This window comes from Macaca nemestrina, chromosome 17 (genome assembly GCF_043159975.1).
Source record: "Macaca nemestrina isolate mMacNem1 chromosome 17, mMacNem.hap1, whole genome shotgun sequence".
Classification (NCBI taxonomy): domain Eukaryota; kingdom Metazoa; phylum Chordata; class Mammalia; order Primates; family Cercopithecidae; genus Macaca; species Macaca nemestrina.
Window position 1 is genome coordinate 75981877 of NC_092141.1, and position 16415 is coordinate 75998291.

General features: G+C 51.9%; 1 protein-coding gene across 3 annotated transcripts in view; it reads left to right on the forward strand.

The window, feature by feature from the left end:
• Positions 1-16415, forward strand: part of LOC105469370 (calcium voltage-gated channel auxiliary subunit gamma 4) — a 68049-nt gene that overhangs the window by 1100 nt on the left and 50534 nt on the right. Inside the window, exons 1-3 of one of the 3 annotated variants that reach the window (XM_071083490.1) lie at positions 265-429; positions 810-933; positions 1040-1199. The exons of 1 other annotated variant lie outside the window; for it this stretch is intronic. In XM_071083490.1, coding sequence (XP_070939591.1) covers positions 279-429; positions 810-933; positions 1040-1199 — 435 coding nt within the window. In that variant the 5' untranslated portion in view covers positions 265-278. Of the gene's footprint in view, positions 1-264; positions 430-809; positions 934-1039; positions 1200-16415 lie in introns of those variants that run through there. One more of the 3 variants, XM_071083488.1, reaches the window with a different exon arrangement.

The window sequence follows — 16415 nt, forward strand, 5'->3', positions numbered from 1 at the left end:
CGACGCCCGCCTCGTCTCCCACAGAGCCACCGGCCCGCTCCTCGCTGCGCGTTGGAGTGGTGAGGGGAGCGACACTGAGTCTCCCCCAACGGAGACAGCGACCTCGGTCGCGGCCCCTCAGCAGGGAGGCTGCGGAGACCTCAGTAGGAAACTAGGGTGTGCAGGGCCGATCTGCGGACCGGGAACAGACTGGGAGGGGCGTGGTCGTCTGGTCCGAGCTGGGCGCTGCGACCCCCAGATGCAACTGGAGGCTGAGTAGTAGGTGTCATGAGGTTGGAATGCCTCTAGGAGCCAGGATTTCGGCCCTGAGACCCTGGGGACAGCTCCCTACTGGGGAGGGGCCTGGATGCCTCCAACGCCAAAATGCGCTCGGCTTCCGCGCCTTCTGGGCGCCCTTCCTCTGCCCGGCTGCGGAACTTGAACTAACAGGTGGCTGGGGAGGGGCCGCCTGGTCCCGGCCAGGTTGGGCACAGGTTTGCTGCTTAAGCGCGGCGCTCAGATCTGGGACTGGGTGGAGAGAGTTGGTGGAGGCTTTCCTTTGATTTTTCAAAAACCCTTGGACAGAATTCCCTCTTTCTTTTTCCGTAACCTTTCCCCGCGTTAACTCCGCCCCTCAGTTCGGGAAGTTCTCCCACACACCTAGCCTTCCTTACTGCAGTTCAGCCCCTGCACAGAGTTCAGCTGCGGTTGTTTCTTGGTGGAGGTTGGCAAGGAGCCTTTTTCTGGCCGCGTTTGAAGTCATCTGAAAAGAGGGTTTGTGAAGCTGGATCTGCTTAGTGAAGTCAACTTGGCCCCCTTTCCCCCTCCAGACCGTGCTTGTTCTCATCTCATCGGGGATCCTGCCCACCTCTGTCTCCCACCCCCACTCCCGAAAGAGGCTGCTTTGCCCTTTGCAATTTGGAGCCTAATACCAGGGCTGAGTGGCGTCTGCAGGTAACAGAAGTGTTCAATCAGTAGTTCGAGAAGCACAGCCACACAAAAGAGCCAGTGGGCTCACGATCACACCCTCCTCTTTTCTTTTGAAAAACATCATTTTTAGTGTGCAATTGCTCAGATCACGAACACCTACTCCTCTCCTCTGGAGAATGTACCCACGTCACTACCTGCTACAGCACCTGAGTTGGATACAGAGCAGAGGCTGCAGTGCCCCATATTCCACCTCACAAGCAAGTTTCATCGGGTGCCATCTACCTGGCACAGTAAGTCATAAGTCATGCCACTGGCACGACCCGAAGGTATGCGTGGACCCAGGGCCTTCCAGTTTCCCAGTGGAAATTCTGAAACTAAGTCCTCCATGCCAGCAAGCCTGGCTTCCTTTATTAATTCCTCATCCTAATTAGGATTAATGCTGCACTTAGCATCTTGCCAGCTGCCTCGAGCCGTTTGCACTTCGGTGTTCGTCAAGAGAGCCCCAAGTTGATCTGGGCAGCTGGCTCCACTAGCAGAGGGAGCCATCTGGGGGACCTCACCGAAAGAACTGGGCTGCCTGTGTTATTCCCCAATGCTCAGCAGTTCTGAGGGCCAGAACATGTTTGTGGGATCCAGGGTTGGGAGAGTGGGTTCAAGATTCCTTGACTAGAATCATTGTGACAGTCCCTCAACCTGGGTGGGAACTGCCAGCCTATCTCATAAAAAGCACATCCCTAGACCAACAGCTCTCAACCACCTGACACCTCACCTCCTACGATGCCTCCACCTGCCAGCAAGTAGCCAGAGCTGAGGCCTGGACAGCACCTTAACCCTAGGCCACTTTCTGGGGACATGGAGGGAGGGTTACCTCCATGTTGGCTTTCATGTTTAAAATGCATTGTTTCCGCCTGTTCTCTAGAAAAGTATCCCAAAGCATTACCTCTAAAGCAAAATGAACAGAAGAAAGTGAAAAAATCAAACCTCTGGGCTGAAACTAAAGAAATACTGCAGCAGGCAGCTGATAAGACTCTGAGCGTAAAGGCAGAACTCTGAAGGGTTTGCTGGCAACTGGCAAACAACAGATTCAGTTTCATGTTCGTGTCTTATAAATGATGTTGCCGGGCCGGAAAGCCCAGCCCTTTGTGTACTTAAGGCATCCATGCATTCTGGCAAGGCTGCGTGCAAAAGTCTGCTGCTCCCAGCTTCACCAGGGCTGACCTTGTCTTAGCCTCTTTCTACCCCTCAAATCAAAGTCTCTCCCTTCTACCCGCCCCTCTGCTGGGAAGTGTCAAAATACTCAAGTGTGCAGAGCCTTGTGCACATTACCGCGTGGTCTGCCCATGACATCCCTGCGAGCGCGCTGTCTTCACCCCCATCTGCAGATGAGCAAGGGAGGTGCAGAGAGGTTCAGGGACTTGCCCAGAGGCGCCCAGGTAGGAGGCAGCCAGGCCAGATTGGAGCCTTTGTCTCACTACAAAGCTCTTCTCACCAGATCATCCTGCCTTTTCCCAAACAGCTTCTGGGTTGCCATTAAAAATAGAACCAAGTACTTGACTACCCAGTGGAGCCCAGCTCTGAGGTTGGGCTGGCGGCAGCATGAAGGCATTAGAAGTGAGGATGCACAATGGATACATAAATTGCATAACACACCTTTTCCCTTATTTTCTCTTCCCTTCCCTTCTTTTCCCTTCTCCCTTTTTCTCCTCCTCTCCTCTCTTCTCCCCTTCTCCCCTCCCCTCCTCCTTTCCCTCCTCTCCCTCTTCTCCTCCCCTCCCCTTCCCTCCTCCTCCTCTTCCTCTCCTCCCCTCCCCTTCCCTCCTCCTCCCTTCCCTTCTTCTCTCCTTTTCTCTCCTCCCTTTTCCTCTTTCTCTTTCAGTCTTTGTCTATGTCTCTCTCCCGATCTGTTTCTCAGTCTCTGTGTCACTGTCTCTATCTCTTTCTCTTTTTTCTCTCCTTCCACTGTGTGCTAGACTAGTTGCCAGTCAGTCATCTCCCTGCCTTCTGAGACACTCATCTCATTCTTTATATCTTTGGTGACACCCAGCCAAGTCTGAGGACATAGGAAAAGGGTAGTAAACCTTTTTTCAAGGTTTATCTAAGGCATCACCAGCCAACACTTGTTCAATCTCATGCCTTTTGGAATTCAGTGGGTATAGAATGTAAGCAAACGTCACAGAGCATGTACTCATGCCAGGGGCAAAAGAGTCCATGTAGATATGGAAGGGAAGAGGAGACTGGACCCAGAGGGCAGCAGCTTGTGCCACATGCCAAGGCCCTGCCACCCACACCAACTCTAGAGAACTCACTAGAGCCACCCAGTCCCCGTGCTGCCATCAGGAAAGCTCTCCACCCAAAGAGAAGGGTATTGGTGCCTCAGCCATGCCCCTCCCCCAACCCGATGGAGGAAGCTGCCTTCAGCATGCCCACAGCTCTGCCAGGGCCTTAATATAGCAGCCTTGATGCTAGGCCTGGCCCCTGTGCCTGTTTAGTGCCAGCTCTGTGCTGGGCACTCGTGGGGGAAGTTATGGAGAAGGTTCTGGAACCTGAGAGTGAAGGAGTTCTTTGCCCTAGTCATGTTCACCTGCCTCACCTAGGCAGCATCCTGCACACCAGTGTACCCAACCTTTCTTCCCACCATGGCGCACTGAGGAAGAGGAAGCATTAGCCCTGCACCCTGCAGAGGGGAGTGAGAAGACAGCCATGGATGTCTCCCAAGGGGCCCCAGCTGCCCCGAGTCCCCCCCAGGTGCCCACAGGTGGGAGGCTCACTCTTTCCAAAGAGTTTCCTGAAACTCCTTCCTGGTGGGTCAGCTGCATGGCTCTGTCTTAAACCACACTCCCTACATAGGACCGTTCAGAGAGGTTTCATCAAATAATAGCCTTTCTCCACCCACTCCAGGCCTGGCGCTGGGCTTGAAACTTTTCTTATCTGTGTTTGCTTTCATTTTCTCTTGAAATAACCCAGAGGCAGCCTGTCCAGTCAGGCCCGGGTGAATGACAGTGTCAGAGCAGGTACCCCTTCCCTGATGCGCCAAGTGCCACCAGCTAGAATCCTCATCCTGGACCCCCTTTGCCCTTGGGTGCTAATCATCACAGCCATCACTACGGAAGACCTTCATGCAGGACTCACATTTGTGCATGTAATTTCCAGCAACACCTCAAGGTAAATATTAATTATCTGCCTTTTATAGTTGTAGAAAATGAGGCTTAAGATGTCGTGCCCAGCTCCTGAGTATTGCATCTCACTCCCCAGATCATGGCCAAGGTAGAACATAGGAGCAATTCTGTCCGCTAGTCAGGGGAAATCCTTTATTGGAACCATGCAGATTTGGGAAGGGGCAGGTAAGGGGGTTGTTGGAGTCGGCTTGGGCTGACATCATAAAATATGATAGACTGGATGGTTTGGACCACAGATGTGAACTTCCCACAGTTCTGGAGGCTGGGAAGTCTCCAGAATTGTGGAGAAGATTAAGGTGTCACTGGACTTAGTTCCTGGTGAGGTCCCTTTTCCTGGCTTGCAGATGGCCGGCTTCTTCATGCAGGTTCCACAGGGCATAACTCAGGAGCACCAAGGGTTATGGGTTTAGCATCCGCTGCCCCTCGCACCAGGGCAGGGTTTCTTAACCTTAGCACTGCTGACATTGGGGCCAGATCATTCTATTAAAATGCTCTATTAAAATGGAGAGAGAGGGTACCAGCTGTTTGGTCCTTTCTTACGAGGGCATTGATCTGATCATGACCCTCACAACCTCATCTAAACCTCATCACTTCCCAGAGGCCCTGTCTCCAAATACCATTGTTTACACAAAGGATTAGGTCTTCACCATATGAATTTTGGGGGCACACAGACATGTGTCCATCACAAACATGTTCTCGCCCTGTCTCTGCTTCACAGCTGGTGCTTACTCTCCAATCATTCAGGAAGAGGACCTTCAAAATGTCTCAGTAGGAAAATCAGCAGATCTTTAAAATAAATCCCCTGTGTCAGTCTCCACCAGCAGCCCAGACTCTGGGGATTTCCAGGACATAGTGACAGAAGTGCCGAGTAGGAAGGGGCCTCGGGTCACCAGACCCTGAGTGTCAGAGGCGAGGAAGCTACAGCCAAACTGGAGCAGCAATGTGCGGGGAAGGGGGCCTGGTGGGCCTCTGTCTCCTCATCTGAAAATGGGGCCTGGTTGTTCTGGAACACTCCTCCCACCTCTCATTCTCTGTCACACAAACCCCAGAGAGCCTCTGCCCGTAGCTTCCACTTTGAAGGTGGGTTGGTGTGGCCTCATGGAGAGTCCTTGCCGGAGGAGTTTCCAGCCAGAAGAGCCTTGGAGGCTACTTAGTTCAGTGACTCTTGACCCTTTTGCTGCTGAGACACACACACAGGCTACAAGTCACCCACCTGCTGGGTGTGCGGCTGTCCCCTCATTCATTCTTTCAGCACAGGCTCACTGAACTCCTGGTCTGTATCAGACATGCAGGGCTCAGGGTCACAGCCGCAGACAGGACGGACAGGTCCCTGCTGTCCTGGAATTGATATTCCTACGTGTGAGGCCGTTGGCACTTCTAGGTACTGATTTATGTTATGGTGAAAACAGAGCAGGGGGCGTGTGAGGAGCGGCTGGCGGGGGCTGCTGTTGGCTGGTCAAGGAGACAGGAAGCTGTCACATTTAAGCCAAAACCTGAACCACAAAAAGGACCTGGAGGGAGAACCTTCTAGGAAGAAGAAAGGGCAAGGCGAGGCCCCGAGCAGGAGGGAACCTGGTGTGGACAGAGGAGAGGGAGCAAGGAAGAGGTCAGGGGTTGGGTTGGGGGAGGCTTGGAGGTCAGGGTCAGAAGCCTGCTTTATTTCATATGAGATCAGTGTTATTGCAGAACTTGGGGCAAGGAAGTGCGGTGATCTGGTTTATGTTTTTAGCAGACTTCTGACTGCATTTGGAGATGGAGATACCAGCAGGCAGGGGAGGCTACCGGGAGACCCATCTGGACATTGGGGCGGACATTGTGGGGCTACATGGTAGCAGCAGAGATGGGAGAAGTGGAGGGATGGCCCAGAGAAAGGGATGAGGAATGAAGGGTGAGCTCCCAGACTTGGGGCCACAGCAGCCGGCCAGGAGGCAGCACCATGGCCAAGTAGGGAAAGATGGAAGAAGGAGCAGTTGTGGGAAAGAAAGCCCTTCCACAGAGCGTAACTCAGGAGCACCGAGGGTTGTGGGTTCAGCATCAGCTGCCCCTCGGAGCAGGGCAGGGTGTCTCACCTGTAGCACTGCTGACACTGGGGCGGGATCATTCTCTATCACAGGAGCTGTCCTATGTGCTGTAGGTGTTTAGCGGCATCCCTGGCCTCCCCGCACTGGAACCAGTAGTGCCGCTCCTTCTCCAGCTGTGACAACCAAAAATGGGCTCAGACTTTGCATATGTCCCTGGAGGACAAAATTGCCCCCGTGGAGAACCTCTTGAGTCTAGGGGAAGCATCGTTTAGGGTTGCAGGGACAGAGGGCAGAGGGAGCAGGCATGATTCCTGGTAGCTGGAATTCCAGTCACTTCACTTCACTTGAGAAAGCACGTGGGGCTGGGCGCGGTGACTCATGCCTGTAATCCCAGCACTTTGAGAGCCCAACGTGGGCGGATCACCTGAGGTCAGGAGATCGAGACCAGCCTGGCTAACATGGTGAAACCCCATCTCTACTAAAAATACAAAAATTAGCTGGGCATGGTGGTACATGCCTGTAATTCTAGCTACTCGGGAGGCTGAGGCAGGAGAATCGCTTGAACGTGGGAGGCAGAGGTTGCAGTGAGCTGAGATCCCACCACTGCTCTCCAGCCTGGGTGACAGAGCGAGACTCTGTCTCAAAAAAAAAAAAAAAAGAGGCCAGGCACAGTGGCTCATGCCTATAATCCCAGTACTTTGGTTGGGAGGCCAAGGCTAGTGGATCACCTGAGGTCAGGAGTTCAAGACCACCCTGACCAATATGGTGAAACCCCAACTCCACTAAAAATATAAAAGTTAGCCAGCATGGTGGCATGCACCTGTAGTCCCAGCTAGTCCTGAGACAGGAGAATTGCTTGAACCTGGGAGGCGGAGGTTACACTGAGCCGAGAGCTCACCACTACACCCCAGCCTGGGCAATAGAGCAAGACTCCGTCTAAAAAAAAAGAGAGAGAGAGAAAGCACATGAAACACAAGTGGGGGAAGCGATCCTATCAATGGGATGACCTGGTGTCTGCTTTAGGGACCAATCCCAGTCCTTTATTAATAGTGATGCTTACCCTGCCCACAATGCCCAGAAGGCGTCCATCCTGGGGCTGAGAACCACTAATGCTGCCCAGTTCTTACGCTGTGCAAACCAGGGAAGTTCAAGACAGGTGAGGCAGAGTGACTTATGCAAGGTCGCGTGGCTCAGGAGCAGAAAGGGACTGTGGGGCCCCCTGGCTGGGGCTCTGTCCCAGCATAACCTCTCCTTGGGTGCGTACCTGGGCAAAGGCTGGGCAACACACAGCCACCATAGCATGGGGCAGCAATAGGTGCAGAACACCGATGGAAACTCCCTCCCATGTTCTCTGTGCCTCAGGCCTCCATTGTGGTTAACCTGCACCCACACTCAGAGAAGCGGCGCTGCCCTCCATGACAGCCTCCCTTCAACAAGGATACTGTCTCCAGCGGGTGCATGGGTTTGCTGTCCTGGGAAACAGCTTCAAAAAGGAAGCAAACTGGTTCTAAGCCCCAGGGAGGGGCCAGGGAGGACCTGCTTGGATCTGCCCCCAATGTCCCATCCCCCAATTCTTGTTCTGCATCTCCGTGATACTCCGGGAAATGCTACGAGACTCTCTTTTCTGAACTGCGAGGCAGGACATGGTACCAGATGAAGGACTTTTTTTCTAGTATTAACCTCTTCCAATGAAAAACTTTTCAAAGCTGTAACAATGACATCCCATGATTTTACTTTTTGTTTACTTCTTCCTCCTTCAACCATAAAAGAAAGAAAGGGACAAGATAGATAAAGAGATGAGGGACTGGGGTGGATAGAAAAATCAAGTAGTAAAATGAGAGATGATGGCTGCGTCCAGCTAGTGTCCACAGTACCGACTGCAGAGGCCAGCTGGGGGCCAAGGCAGGCCACAGCTTTGTGGCTGAGCTTCCTGGGGGCCAGGACAAAGAAAGGAGCATGGCCAGAGGTGTGTTCACGGGGGCATACAATAAAAGGGGAATATTTCATAATAGAAGCCCAGCTCTTCCTGATACAGAGGCCTAGAAGAAATGATGCCCTTTATTTGAGGGATATTCTATTAAAATGGACTCTGTTGAAAAGGCAGCCTGGGGTAGGGGAAAGAGGCCAGGCTTTGGGGTTGGACCTCTAGAGTTCAAAACCCCAGTTTCCAGGCAGCTGTGTAGCTTTGGGCAGGTTAGGTGACCTCTCCGAGTTCTTGTTGACGTTTGGAAAATGGGATGATGAGGCAGTGAATGGAAAGGTGCCCAGCACATACCTATGGATGCCCCTCCCTCGCGTGGAGTGCTCATTAGGACACTTCTGGGTGGAATCAGAATGGTCCCTAGTGTCTGCATTCTTTGAGGCTCCTGGGTGTGAGTCGATGAGGTGGAGACAATGACTGAGCTGCCAACTCCCAACCTGCACAGAGGACCCTTCTGGTGAAGCACCACGGCCTTTACAAAGCAGACACTTCCACCCCCACAGGCCAGGCTCTCTGCAGGCTTTTCCCGGGCTCTGTCTGGAGCTGGGCTTGAGTTAGGCCCTTTCCTCCCCGCTTAGTTCACATGGAAGCCGCTGCATCAGATGGCTTCGTGGTGCGTGGGCTTGTAAGGGCTTTGGACTTTAACTGGAACTGCTGTTGCACCTCCACGCCCTCCCTCCATCCCACCCCGATGCCATACCCTGCCTCTGAGGACTGTAGACCCAGAGCAAGCTCTCCACTGTCACCACATCCAACCCGGCCTGCCTGCTACCATGGCAAGCTCGCAGAGGCGGAGGCATTGGGAAATGCTGTTTAATTGCCTTTCCTCCTTCCACCGCCATCACCCCATTTCTGAAAGGGAATGTGGAAAGGCAGAGGGCAGCTGCTTGACTTAAGCCCAGCTCCAGACAGAGCCTGGGAAAAACCAAATGAGTAAAAATCATCAGTCTCCCTGGCTCACCTGCCACTAGCATCTGTCACCTCCTGGACCCAGGGATAGAGAAAGGGGCTGGATCTTCATTCCAGCTCCCCCTCTCCTCCCTACCATGAGTCCACATGGCAGCAGCAGCATCAGACGGCCAACACTGAAGCCACATGGCCCCGGGTTTGAGTCCAGACTCCCACTTGTCAGCTGTGTGTCTTCAGACAAATTGCCTAACCTCTCTGAACTCCAGTTCCTTCATTGTTAAGTTAGGAGCATCATAGAATCAACCCTGGGGTTGTCGTGAAGTTATACGAAAAAAAAAAAACATGGAAAATGCCCCTTCTCATGCCTGGCACCCTATAGATATTCAAAATATATCATCACTTTCATTCTATTTCCATGTTTCCTGAACCTTGGAATTTTTCCCAGAAGACATAAGTTGCCCAAATCTTGTAAGCTGCCCCAGGTCAGTCTACCAGCCTGCAGGGCCCAGGAATGGAAGAAGCTGAGCCGCCCCAGTGGAGGCCACGGTGTTAATTCCTCACCTCTCAGAGGCAGGGCGGCTCTGAATGGCTCCTGTGAACTGCAAAATCAGAGACTGAGGCTCTCAGTTGGGAGCTGAAAGAGGGCCTAGCACCCAGGCTGTGCCCGGGCTGGGGATGGCAGCCACCCAAGTGTGTGTTCCCAACATCACATTTTCTGGCACAGGGACTTTGCCAAGCGCCCTACCCTGGCCCCAAGGAGGCAGAAAGGAACTGGGGAACTTCCAGTAGCCTCAGGGGTGGGAACTGAGTGCCCAGACTGATACTCAGGAGCAGAGAGAGCACTCGTGGGGGCTGTGGCCGACCCGCGCATCCCCCTGTCACTTACGGACCGACACCTGCCGAGAACCCTGCCGTACCAGGCACAAGGCTGCAGCTGTGAGCTCCCAGTGTCTCAGGGCGAGGGCCAGGGTAGAGGAGGACAAGGGACCGGAGTGAAAACCATCAGGATTGGAGTCAGGGACCTGTGGCCTGGTCCTGACTCCGCCACTCACCATCTGGACAGTCTTTGGCTTGTCACTCAACCTCCTAGAGGCTCAGTTTGCTCGGCTGTCAAACTGGCAAATAAAACCTGTCCTCCCCGCCCTCCTCCCTCTGTCTTTCCTCTTTCTTCCCGTTGTCCTCCCCTCCCTCCTCCCTGTCTTTCCTCTTTCCTCCTGTCATCCTCCCCTCCCTCCTCCCTCTGTCTTTCCTCTTTCCTCCTGTCATCCTCCCCTCCCTTCTCCCTCTCTTTCCTCTTTCCTCCTGTTGTCCTCCCCTCCCTCCTCCCTGTCTTTCCTCTTTCCTCCTGTCATCCTCCCCTCCCTCCTCCCTCTGTCTTTCCTCTTTCCTCCTGTCATCCTCCCCTCCCTTCTCCCTCTCTTTCCTCTTTCCTCCTGTTGTCCTCCCCTCCCTCCTCCCTGTCTTTCCTCTTTCCTCCTGTCATCCTCCCCTCCCTCCTCCCTCTGTCTTTCCTCTTTCCTCCTGTTATCTTTCCCTCCCTCCTCCCTCCATCCTCCCCTCCCTCCAACTTCTTTCCATCCCTCCATCCTTCCCACCTCCAACCCTCTCTCTAACTTCCACCCTCCTCCCTCTAACTTCCCTCCTTCCAGCTTTTCTCTGTCCTCCCCATCCTCCCTCCCTCCTTCCTCTCTTTATTCTTTCTTCCTCCTCCCTCCCTCCCTGCATCTTCCATTCCTCCTTTCTCCTCCCCATCGTCCCTCCTCCCTGCCTTCATCTTCTCTCTATCCCTGAGTCCTCCCTGCCCCGCCCCACCCCCAGGGTTCTGGGAATATCCAAGCCGAGGATGTTTGTGAAAGTGCTGTGAGAAGCACAGTGGCCGTACTCCCACAGAGGCACCCCGCAGGACACAGTGACTTCAGGCTCCTTTTCTTGGAAACACTGTTGGCTGTGACCTCTTTTCCCTCTGACACCTTGGCAAGGAGGAGCCTGCTGGTGGTAACCTCACGCATCGGCTGTGCTGCCCACCAGTGTGGTCTTGCTTGGACGGCAATGCCCCCTCCGTCTCCGGCCCACTCAGTCACCAGTTCATCCATCCAGCAATGCTGCCAAGAGCCTGCTCTGTGTCTAGCAGAGACAGAAGTCCCTCTCCTGCTGCATCCCTCAGGGCTCCTCGCACCCTCCCCAGGCCTGTGGGCTCCACCTCCGGCACATGCCCACTGTCTTCCTTCCCTCCACCTCTCTCCATCTCAGAGCACTCCCAGCTCTGTCATCTCTCGCCTGGATGCCCGCTGCAGAGTCCTGACTGGTCACTCTCCCTGCTCTCCACACACAGCCAGAAAGAGCTTGTAAAAATATCAACCAGATCACATCATTCCCCAGCTCGGTATGTTCCGGTGAGACCACATCCCTCTGATAAAGTCAGGCTCATTCCTGGTACCCGAAGCCTGTGGATCCAGCCCCACCCCACCCACTTGACTTTCCCGGAGCTTCGTGTGCAGAAGGGAGTCGAAGGTGACATCTGAACTAAGTCTGTGTGATGGTCCGTAGGACAGGGGGGTGTGGGCAGGGGATCCATGAGACCTGCATTTGAATCCTGCTCTGCCCTGTGTTAGCTCTGTGACCTTGGGCAGATTCCTTAGCTTCTCTGGGCCTGTTATTTTCTCATCTGTAAAATGGGGATATAATGACAGACCCCCCTCTCCCATCTCATCAGATGATCAGCATGGTTACATGAGATTGGGCATGGAGTGCCCTGAGGGCGGCCCAGGCACCATGGGGCGGGGAGCAGAGCTGGGTGCAGAACCAGACCTCACCTCTCTCTTGTGTTTTTCTGAGAGCTACCACATGCACCTGCAGGGCCAGGGGCTGCCTTGGAGAGTGGAACTACTTAAAACTCTGTCGTCCTCAAGTGTTTGTGGGGCACCTGCTGAGTGCCTGGCTTCAGGCTGGGCGTAGTGGGCACAGAAAGCCCCCAAGGTACTTACTGTCTGGTTCTGGTGACCCTGGGGCACCAGCAGTAGGAAAGACACCACACAGGGCACGATGTGGAGAGGGCACCAGAACGCGTCCTAGATATCAGGGACTCCTCTTGGACGCTCTAAGGGGGCCTATCCCATAAGGTTGTCAGGAGAATCAGATGGGAAATACACACAGGGCTCCCCACACATCTGTCTCACCGTAGAACTGAAATAAACAGCAACTCTTTTGCTTGGCATCTTGGAGAGGAGGTAGGACATGGTGGTAAAGGGCCCAGATCCCAGAGTGAGTGGGGGTTTGAATCCAGCATCTGCCTCCTACTAGCTGGGCAGCCTTAAGCTAGTCATTGCACCTCCTTTGAACCTCAGTTGCTTTCTCTGCAAAATGGGGTTGTTAGCAATACCTGCTACACACATTTGCTGGCAGGAGTCGCGATAAAGTATCTAAGTGCTTGCTTTGGAGCTGGCATAACGTGTTCAGTGCATGGTAGTTATTCTCATCTGCTAACCCAAAAAATACATGGCATGTGGGGACAGGGGAGGGGACCCAGAGTGAGGACGGGTTTCGGAGGAAACGGGGCTTTGGTTCTTAATTCCCAGGGTTCCTCCGGCCCACTTCACCCCTCCCCCACACACCAAAGCACAGGCAAGAAAAGGACACAGATCCCCAAAGACTCCCTGAGGACATTTCAGGACACTCAGGCTCCCTTCCAGGGGCCGGACAGTCCGGCCAAGGCCGTGTCACCAGCTCATCATTAGCATGCGGTGGGGGAGGGATGCCCCGTACTCGTTTCCGGCCCTCAGCTCTGAAAAGCCCGATAACAAGTGCACATTGATGGCCCAGGTTCCCCAGGGCGAGCACGCTGTCCCTGCCTCGCATCTGAGCCTTCGCCCGAGACATTTTCTCGCTTCAGCAGTTTGGCATGTCATACAAAGGGGCTCTGATTTTTCCTGATATCCAACTCCTCTTGCATGAAAAATGGCTTTGGTTGTCTTTCTGCCTGCGGATTCCTGAGTGTGAGTCAAGGCCAGATGCCTGGTGGGCAGACAGTCCTCACTTGCTTAACCGTTTGGAGGATCTCCCGTCTTCTACCTTGGTGGCCACCTGTGGCCTGTGGCCTTGAAATTCAGTCTCTGGGGGAGTTCCCTGCTGGCTGCAGGCCTGCCCCTCACCCTCTTTCCGACGAACCCCCTTCCCTCACCCTGGTGGTTTCTGATGTGTCTCCAGTCTCCTCCTTTGAGTTGCTGCCATTCTCGCAGTCCTGGTCACCACACCCACCCAGCCAACCCGAGGTTCCTTTTTGTATGACCATCCTCTGCAACCCAAACCCATTTTCCCCATTCCCCAGTGACTTCTTCCCTTCCTCTCTTCCCTCCTTTTTTATTTTTTATTTTTATTTTTATTTATTTATTTATTTATTTTGAGACGGAGTCTTGCTCTGTCGCCCAGGCTGGAGTGCAGTGGTGTGATCTTGGCTTACTGCAACCTCCACTTCCCAGATTGAAGCGATTCTCCTGCCTCAGCCCTCCTGAGTAGCTGGGATTACAGGCATGCGCCTCCACGCCCGACTAACTTGTTTTTGTATTTTTAGTAGAGACGGGGTTTCACCACATTGGTCAGGCTGGTCTCGAACTCCTGACCTCATGATCCACCTGCCTTGGCCTCCTAAAGTGCTGGGATTACAGGTGTGAGCCTCCGCGCCCGGCCCTCTCTTCCCTCTTTCTCTCCTTTCTTTCTTCCTTTTATTTCTAATTAATTCTTCCCCTTTTCCCTTTGAGTCTGCCATCTTTGTAAACCACACAAGCCCTCTCCTGCTTCCTGTTCAAGTCAGTCTTTTGAAAGTTCTTGAAGCATTTCCTAGATAAAAATGTATTATTTTAACTCTGTGATTATTAGGAGGGTTATTAAACATGAAGAGAATTCTATTAAATAGCAAATTGAGTGAGCCAAAAACCCACAGATGTGGAACCTTTGAAGATCATCTGGTACGAAATGGATGTGACTGTGCCAATGGCTGCTTTATTAAGCTGGGAACAAATATTGGAAGGCAATTCACCAAAATGTTAAACTGATGGTCATGGGAATGAGGAGTGACTTATTTGATCTTCTATCTTTTTTCGAATTTCTGTGATGCAGAGAGGAAAAAATATAAACCTGATATTTAGATGAAAAGCATTCCAAGCGCAGTCTCCAGACAGATGAATGGGTGTGTATGCAGATTTGACACTGCCGGTGTTTGTTCTTTTTATGCCTTTTTTTTTTTTTTTTGAGATGGAGTCTCGCTTTGTAGCCCAGGCTGGAGTGCAGTGGCGCAATCTTGGCTCACTGCAACCTCCACCTCCTGGGTCCCGGTTCAAGTAATTCCCCTACCTCAGCCTCCCGAGTAGCTGGGATTACAGGCACGTGCCACCATGCCCACCTAATTTTTGTATTTTTAGTAGAGACGGGGTTTCACCATGTTGGCCAGGCTGGTCTTGAACTCCTGACCCCGTGATCCGCCCACCTCGGCCTCCCAAAATGCTGGGATTACAAGCATGAGCCACTACGCCCAGCCTGTTCTTTTTATTCTTAAATGCATCCAGGAGCACACTCCCAGGCACCACGCCCAGCGACTTCTTGCCAGCATTTTATTACAGGCCACTTCTGACTTATAACCAAATTGATTCCTGGATCAAAGCCTTTGCGAGCCAACCACAATTGAATCTTTATTTCCTGTAAGCACAATTTCCACATTGGGCTTCCATCCCTAGAAATCCATCTCCTGCAATAAAAGTGCTAAAACTGACCATGAAAGTGAGAAGGAAATAAAACCCAGATCTATGCTCTTACAAACTTTTATCACATATGTAAACCTAAGTACTTAATCCGAAAGCTGTGTTGTGAGAGGCTCCTCAAGGAGAATTTTTCTGCCAGAGTCAGACGGCTCAATATTTCTTAATATGTGAATCCAATGAAGTTTCAGCAGAAGATGCTTACTTTTTAAAATTATTTCCCTAGGAAATTGCCCTGTGGCAAGCTTAAGCAGCCTTCATTGCAATTTCATTGCAAGAAATTCATTGCACCAAAAGTCTTCAAACTCTTTAAAATAAAAGATTCTTTTGTCTCAAAAATTTTCCATTGCCAATTCCCTTTGTGTAAATCTTTTTTTTTTTTTTTTTTTTTTTTTGAAACTGAGTTTCACTCTATTGCCCAGGCTGGAGTGCAGTGGCACAATCTTGGCTCACTGCAACCTTTGCCTCCTGGGTTCAAGCAATTCTCCTGCCTCAGCCTCCTGAGTAGCTGGGATTACAGGCGTGCACCACCACACCCAGCTAATGTTTGCATTTTCAGTAGAGACGGGTGTCACCATGTTGGCCAGGCTGGTCTCAAACTCCTGATCTCAGGCAATCTGCCTACCTCAGCCTCCCAAAGTCCTGGGATTACAGGCGTGAGCCACTGCACCTGGCCTTCTTAGAAACATCTTTGCATTTCTTCCAGAGGTTCCTCTAAAAGAACAACAAAAAAAAGAAAAAGAAAAGAAAAAGAAAAAAATCTCTGCATGGTGAATACTGGAGGAAAGGCAGTTTCCACTGTGACTCGTACACCCCTGAAACAATCCCTCGCTCTTTGTGGCAGTGAGTCAGTTGACCCTTCAAATGTCCATCAATGCAGAGATACAAGCTTCCCCTTGGGTCTTTGTTGCCAGGTGCTCAGAATGTTCCCTTTAGTTCTTAGCAAGAGTTTCAGTTAAGGCAGAAGCGGGAGGGAACTGGTATGGAAGGAGATACTGATCAAGTCCAGCATCCTCCAGCTGAGATTCCCAGTACTAGGACTACAAAATTTTCCCTTAGTTCTAATCAAATTTGCTACCTTCAATAGTAATGTCTGTTCCTTTCTTCTTGTTCAGTCTTTCCTGTAGCTGAAAACAAAGCAGTCATCTTCGACCCTTAATAGCCCTTCATATTCTTGGAAGCGGTTTTTTTGGATCCTTCTTTGGTCTACCCATCTCTGGAGGAAAGGGAAGGAAATTTACCTGTTTTTTTTGTTTTGTTTTGAAACCTAGTTGCTTTCTTTAGATGGTAGCTTGAAACGCATAAGCCTTTGTGCAAAGCACTGGGACAGGGTGGGAAGTGCTGGGGCCGAGAGAACCACAGGAGACCCACTCTGTTTGTCACCAGTGGCCGTGAGTAGGAAGGTGCTCAGGCTAGCCCTGCAAGGTCCCCTCCGCCCTAGCTGTTTATCCACTTGACACTCTCCTGCTTGCTCTTCTGTTTAGAGTCCAAAATTATGAATAGTTTAAAAAATAACAGCAAATGCCTACTGAGCCCTCGCTATGCACCAAGCGCATTATGTATTATTTCAATAACTTTCCATATGTTATCTCAGCTTATCTTTGTAACAGCTATAATTTCACACTAGTTACTTAACTATGATTTAATCATGTTTCAGGTGTATTATTGCAGA